The sequence below is a fragment of the Otolemur garnettii genome, unplaced genomic scaffold (assembly GCF_000181295.1).
Source record: "Otolemur garnettii isolate 467f Iridium unplaced genomic scaffold, OtoGar3 scaffold00191, whole genome shotgun sequence".
Lineage (NCBI taxonomy): Eukaryota > Metazoa > Chordata > Mammalia > Primates > Galagidae > Otolemur > Otolemur garnettii.
In genome coordinates this window covers 2,781,990-2,789,396 of record NW_003852586.1, presented here as the reverse complement: position 1 = coordinate 2,789,396, position 7,407 = coordinate 2,781,990, and the positions used below count along the sequence as shown (strand labels likewise).

At 38.5% G+C, this 7,407-nt stretch overlaps 1 protein-coding gene across 2 annotated transcripts in view; it reads right to left on the bottom strand.

The window, feature by feature from the left end:
* The window catches only part of GNRHR (gonadotropin releasing hormone receptor), a 14,389-nt gene extending 8,757 nt beyond the window's left edge, over positions 1-5,632 (bottom strand). The window contains exon 1 of one of the 2 annotated variants that reach the window (XM_003800969.2): positions 5,101-5,632. In XM_003800969.2, the coding sequence (XP_003801017.1) occupies positions 5,101-5,622 (522 nt within the window). In that variant the 5' untranslated portion in view covers positions 5,623-5,632. The remainder of the gene's footprint in view (positions 1-5,100) is intronic. The other variant, XM_012812143.1, reaches the window with a different exon arrangement.
* Between the last annotated feature and the right edge of the window lie 1,775 nt (positions 5,633-7,407).

Genomic DNA, 7,407 nt, shown 5'->3' with positions numbered 1-7,407 from the left:
GAGAGTCTCACTATGTTGCTGTCAGTAGAGGGCCATGGCATCACATCTCATAGCAACCTCAAACTCTTGGGCTTAAGTGATTCTTTTGTCTCAGCCTCTGGAGTAGCTGGAACTACAGGAGCCCGCCACAATGCCGGGCTATTTTTTTGTTGCAGTTGCAGTTTTGTCACTGTTGCTTAGCTGACCTGGGCCGGGTTCAAACCTGCCAGCCTCGCGGCATGTGGCTGGGGCTGTAACCAGACACTAGGAGTGGCTCACATTCCTTGTCTGCAGGCCTAGGCTAACTACAGAATTTAAAAGCTGTCAATGAGTAATCCTGCATATTAACACAGAAAAACTAGTGATATGAACTTTCTGCAACAATATGCTACTCTGAAATTCCTGTGATCTTAGGTGACTCCCATGTAATTTTTAATTACATACAGGCACATCTTATTTAGAACATATTTTCTCTTCAATTTATACATATGGTATGACCCAGAAAGTCAAACCAGAGCTTCCTCCTTCTTTTCTTTTTCTTTTCTGCCTTCCCTTCCCTCCCTCCTGCTCTTCTTCTCTCCCTTCCTTCCCAACCTAGTTTTAGAGCCGATACCTCCATGACTTGAATTATATGCTATGGCATATGTAGAATTAGGAGGATAGTTCTGTGATCTGGGAGTAGTTTGGCCAAATTACTGATCACTCAGAATGCATGCTATGATTTTGAAAAATTTGGAATAATCCATCTTTATATAAGCATTTCTTTTTGCTGTTTCTTAAAGAATTTACCATTTTCATACTCATATTTCTGAATTTTTCTTTCTTGACTTCAAAAGGAAAGAAGACAGTAAGGGAGGAAGAAGGAATTAAACATTAACTAAATGTTTGAAATTAAAGTATAAAGTTTTATACTAGATGATTTTATATATTGTAGAATTTATTCTTTACAATTACCCCTTTAAATTTAATTTAGCAATTTGTTTAGAGTCAGATAGCTGGTAGAACATGGTACTAAAACTAGAACCCAAGTCTGTCTTTGTCTGAGATTGAGGACGTCTCTATACCTCATCACCATTCAGCTTTGTCACTAAGAAGCTGTGACTCAGGCTCAGGGAAGCCCTTGGGGGGACCCATCTTCCCTTAACTGCTTTTTAAACAGAGCAGCTCTACTTATATTTGTTTCACTTATTGTGGCTCCACAAAGGATTTTTTTTAATGCTATTACTACTAATAAGTTTGAAAGTTTCTACCCTATGCTATGGTGAAACTTCTGAAAACACATTTATAAACTATCATAGAACTTAGCTTCTGAAGTTAAGAATCAGAAAAGTAGAAAATCTAGGTGGTCAGTTTGAAATTTGGTCATTCTGAGTTCCAGCAAAATGTCATAAATTCCCAGATTCCCAAGCCTGAGTTATGGCAACCTGTTTGTTAGGTTTTTTCCAAACGAAGTATTAATTACCCAAGTAGTAGAAAATCAGTATGTGCACCAAAGGATGAAAATTAAATTTTCCCTTTCAATGTAAATTAGCTCTACGGGAGGCAACAGTGTCAATGGGCTGGTACACACAGTGTGGGGAAGTGTGAGACACACTCATTGTGTGTCACAGTCAGGAGATAAAATGGTCTCTCTGTCTTGTGTCCTTCTCATCAGATACACATAACCTTAGTTTTAGGGGTGAAACCTCCTTTATTCAGAGAGATAGCAAAGAACTATAACAAAAGGAAAACTGGGCTTAATAAAAAGACACAAATTCAACAGACCAGTGACATTGGAAATGCCAATCAGTTCTTTTATTTTTCATTTATGTATTGTTTTAGTGACAGCATCTTGCTGGAGTACAGTGGCACCATTATACCTCATGGTAGCTTTGAACCCTGGGCTCTAGTGATCTTCCCACCTTGGCCTCCTAAGTAGGTAAGACCATAGGAGCATACCTCCATGCACAGCTATTTTTTTTTCTTTCTGTTTTTGTAGAGATAGGGTCATACCATATCTCCCTAGCTGGTCTTTAACTCATGTCCCCAAGGTATCCTCCTTCTGTGGCCTCCCATGGTGGGGATCACAGGGGTGTGACACCACACCCACCCCTAATTATTAAAAAAATCAGTGCTTTTTAAACTGCAGGATCTACCCAGCAGTGACTTGTAACCAACATTAAAAAATGAAATGGAACAGAATAGAATATTTATTTCAGGTAAATGTGTGAAAGAAAGAGAGACAGACAAGGTCTTGAGGTAGCAGGTGGGTTACTGCCCCAAAAGTTTGACACCACCATTGCTTTCAAAGAGACCTTAGTTCTCCTAACGTAAAATGGGGATTATAACTCACCTCCTACTTACCTCATAGAGTTAATGTAAATATCAAATAGCATCACTTGTGTGAAGTTTCTCAGGAAACTTGCTTTATAAATTTAAAGTGTTGTTGAAAATAAGAATGTCATTTGTTTTACAAAATAAAATGGTACCATCATCTTCCGTGGCTCATAAATCTCTCTAGTAGAAGTAATATATTTGAGGTAAGACTATGAAATGCTCAAACATTTGAAAGTTAATTTCATATTTTCTTTTTGCTATAATAAGATAGATAAAAATTGGCATTATATTTCTATTAATGCTGTGATATATTTAGATAAAAGCAATTTAATAAGTCAGTATTTTATTTATAGCTTCTGGGATAGTTAAGGAAAATGAAATTATGGATCTGACTTTCAGTTATTGTCACTAAAAGACTTACCTTTATTTCTGTTTGGACTTTAATCTCTATCAGTATCTCAAATTGCCAAAGACTTTCCAAGTTGCTGTACTTATATTGCCAACAGGAGTGTCCTAAAGCAATGTTTTACCTTTTCTCCCAGCCTCCCTTTCCTCTTTCTTCAAACAAGTAAAGGGGCAGACAGACATTCCTCTTCTCAACCTACCTGGCTATTTCAATGGTTTTATTACTTAAACTCCTTGGCCAAAAATATTGGAGATTTATTTCCATTTGTTCTATTATTAATTTCCTTAAATCGCTAGGCTTTGTTTTTTGTTTGAAACATTCCTCTTACTATCAATTCTCTCTGATACCACCCTAGCCTTCAACTTAATCACTTCATTGACAGATGAGTTGAAAAGATTCTCCTCTCACATGAATATATTTAGCTATGCATAAATTTTCTTGAAGTATTTTTGCTTAGAAAGATCAGTTTACTTTCACAGAACTCACAAAGGCTCTAAGGCTCTTACATTAACTTCAGGACTTTTCGTGGCTGTCAATGTCTTCTACAATACAGACCTACTATGCTCCTCATTCGTTCATATAGTCAGACATTTTAAATTTATGTTTTCATGAGGTACCTCATTAGGTACTATGATAAATATTGAACACAACAGATCCTCTTGAACACAGTAGAACTCCACCATTTAGAAGCATATATCCTAATGACAAAGACAGATAAACACACAGAATCGCAATGTTTTATGATACTTAGTTTGCTATGAAGTTGAAGGAAAGGGATGACCACCAAATCAATTTCTTGCTATTCACAACTCTCAATTTTTCACTTTAGCCAAATTAGTCTTTTATGAAAATTAGTCACAGTTATAACCATTATTGAAAAATATATGTGATACTTGATTTGCTTTTTCCATCCAAATACCATTCAATCTTAAAAACTCAGCTTATTCTATCTTACCCTAAAATCTCCCTTCACCATTTCAACCCAAGCAAGTATCTTCTTATCCTTGTAATAGGTTTTTAAAAAATCAGTATCTAGTTATATTAGATTTATATAAGTTTTGTCTTTACAAATGAATTACATTTTCTTTGAGGCTTTTCCTTTGCTTGATCAGTACCAGCCTCAGTGTTAAGAATCTAACTTCTGTTTATCTTCTCTAAGAAAACAAAAGAGCAGTACTCATATTTTCAAAAGCAAAATGAAAAATTTCAAGAGCGTAAGTCTCACCTAAATAACTTCATTTTAAGTGACACATTTATTTAACCTACTCTTGTATATTTACTCACTGTGAGAGAAATTACATTTTTCTCCATGGAAATCAAAACATTTTAGTTTTTCCCATTCTTCCTATAATAAAATACACTAATCAAATTTATCTAATATTTAAAAAAAAAGTTAAATGAAGAACTAGTGAGAAAGATCCATTCCCCAGCTTTCTGGAGTCTTGAGCTATATACTGAGCTCTACATGGAAGTTTGTAAAGGAAAGTTTTGGGAGGTTCCTAATTAATTCAAATTTACCACTTGACACATCTTTGTACTGTGGTTCATCGTATGGTACCTTTATACCAACAGAGACAATTTGTTTATCTGTTATTAAAGGATCCTTGTTATTTATTACAAGATATTGTTCTGCTTTTCTTCAGACTGTTGATACAGCAGGCTCTGCAGGTGAGGCAGCTGAGTGGCCTCTGGTGAAGGCAACATGGGAAGGCAGCTGCCTGATGGGAGAGGGCCTGGGCCTGCAGGCCAGTCAGGCAGCTTCCCCAGCACATGCCTCCAGCAGAATTCAAGGTAACTTCCAGGAAATACGCAGATTCCCAAGTGTCCACAATTGCCCATTTCTCTTCTTTATTCAGTCCCACTTAGCTACAAACTGCAGAAAAACATACTAATAGGGAATAATTCTCCCTAAGCTGCAGTGGCAGAATTCTTAAAGTTTCCACTCAAGAAATCTCCAACAAGAAATGTTAAAAGTATTTTCTACCCATGCACATTTCATAGTCCCTAAAAATTCTCTCAACTGACTATCAGATCCATGTCAACAACAGAAAAGAGCAAAAGGAAAAGTAGGATGGAGATAAGGTCAATTTTGAGAATAACTACTTTTGGGGGAGCCTTTACAACCCACCAGAAATTATGTTAGCCATTTTAATATATTATTCCTTTAGTCATCACAAAAGCAGTATGAAGTAGGCATTTCCCCCCATTTTATCAATGATGGAATTAAAACCCAGAAAGGTTAAGAAGTTTGTCCAAGGTAAGGAGCAGAATCAGAATTAAACTCCACTTTGGTTTCCAAGCCCTTTCTGAGCACCACCTCTTGTGATAAGATCTAACTCACTTTTAGACCAGAAGTCTGGGATCACCGCGCCCTAATGTGCTGGTGAGGACTGGCCTACCTGTGGTCCGGCAAGGACACCACTGAGGATCCAGGCTAGGCCAGTCATGGACTGTCCGAACTTGCGATTGCTCTTCACAGCCAGGGGCCTGGTGACTGCCAGGGAGCGGTCCAGGCTGATGACCACAGTCATGAAGGCTGGCGCGTACATGGACAGGAGCTTCAGGTAGCTGAGTGCCTTGCACAGGGCCTCCCCCGCGTGCCACTGCACGGTAACGTTCCACGTTGCGTCCAGCGGCATGACCACCAGCGTCTCCAGCAGGTTGGCTAAGGTCAGATGTTTCAAAAGCACCTGCATCCTTGAGAGCTTCTTCCCTTTCTCTTTCTTCTGAGTCCACTTGTGAAGTTTCAACAAGAAAGAAGCATTAAAGGTCGTGGAGAGTAGAAAAAGGAAGAAAGTCACTGTGACTCGGATCTTCCCAGACAAGGTCAGAGTGGGGAGGTCGCCCTGCACCAGTGGGATGCTGCTGTTGACAGTGGAGCAGTGGTTTTGACTCTGCTCCGGAGATGCGCTGTTTGCCATATTTCCCCCAAGACAGCTTTGAGACCTGTTTCTGGTACTTCTGATCGCTTATTGTAATCGAACCCAAAGTCCCGTTTTAATTCTGCCTGCTTTAGATGGAAACTTTACAGGCTTAAATTTATGTCAAATTTTGTCCCTGAGATGCTGACTGTGAAAGATCAAGGTGAGCTTGTTTTGAGTGTGTAATCCAGCCGGCACTAAACAGAGCGCCAGGTGCATCCGAGGACCGCCTGTGACGGCCGCCCCAGCAGATGGCCTGGCTTTCACAGCGCGCAACCAAGTGAAGGACGCTCGAAGTCTGATTTCAAATTTTAAAATATCTTATGATGTGATCCAAATAGCTTTAATGAAGAGATTAAAAAGAACTATTTAGTGTTGTGTTCTGTCCAACAGATGGAGAATGAAAATGAAGAAAATACTAAAAAACCTCAATTCAATAAAAATTTGTTGTTTTAGAAATTGATACATTTCTCAAACACATTGTTGAGCATTCGAACACAATGTCAATTTAAAACCAACCTACAGCAAATTAACAGCTTAACTATTAGAACAATTTGATCTAGTACATACTGGACTGTGTTCAAATTTATCAGTCAATCTTAATGGTCATATTATCCTTGCTTAAGTTAGAGCAAAAATGATTGACCATTTTTTAATTATTGCTTTGATTTTATATTTGTTTAAATTTTGTACTTGCTATTAATGCATGTCTTACACAGGGGAACTGGATATTAGAGAGAATATTGTATAAATGCACCAACAGCACAAATAATGTGGGAGTGTACATAATATACTAGGAATGCTTATGCTTCCTTGTAAGTTACCTGATCATTTTACATTGTGCCCACTTGGAAGCTTCTCCTGTGTTGCTGCCTTAATGTACTGCTGGACACTTGATGGTGCCACTGTGACTTGCGTGGAATTACTAGCTTGATTTGTCTTATATCAACAAGTTTGCTTCTGTGCCAGCTGAAGTAGGAACTAAATTAAGGATAAAAGTAGCTATTTTGACTTCGATGGTCTATTCTTGTTCATTTACTGCTGTTTGTTTATTCTGTCTTGTACCTAGTCTTTAGCAGATAGGTACCAAATATCTACTGTGTACGTTCTGTTGGCCTTAGTTGGTAATAGCAGTGAACACATCACCCAGCCCCTGAGGGAGTGTATTTGGCTTCACGGAGACAAGATGAGTGCACTGTATGTGCTTCAGACATCTCCTCTGCATCCCTCTGTGCCTCCCTTGTCCTGCTGTGTCCCCCTGAGCCACCTGTGTCCTGCTGTGTCCCCTGTGCTGCCTGCATCTTGGATCATGAGCAGCTTAGACCAGTTGCTCATCTGACACCCTTTCGGCTGTCAGTGTCCACTCAGGATTACTAGCTTCTTTTAATTACTTTAATTACTTTTAATTACTTTCAGACATGGAATATTTATGTTCTATTTTTTACATATAATATCAAAAAAGGCATTTTTTTCATACCTGAGATTTGTGACCATAAAATTTGTACCCTACCACATTAGCTATAATAGGTTCCTTATAACCAAATAGTCCTGATTATAATTTCTTTTTCTTTTTTTGAGACAGAGTCTCAAGCTGTCACCCTGGGTAGAATGCTATGGTGTTATAGCACTCTAACAACAACCTCCAACTCTTGGCCTCAAGTAATCCTCTTGCCTCAGTCTTTCTATTTTAGTAGAGACAGGCTGGTCTCAAATTTGTTAGCTCAAGCAATCCACCTGACTTGGCCTCCCAGAATGCTAGGATTATGTGCATAAACCACCATGTCC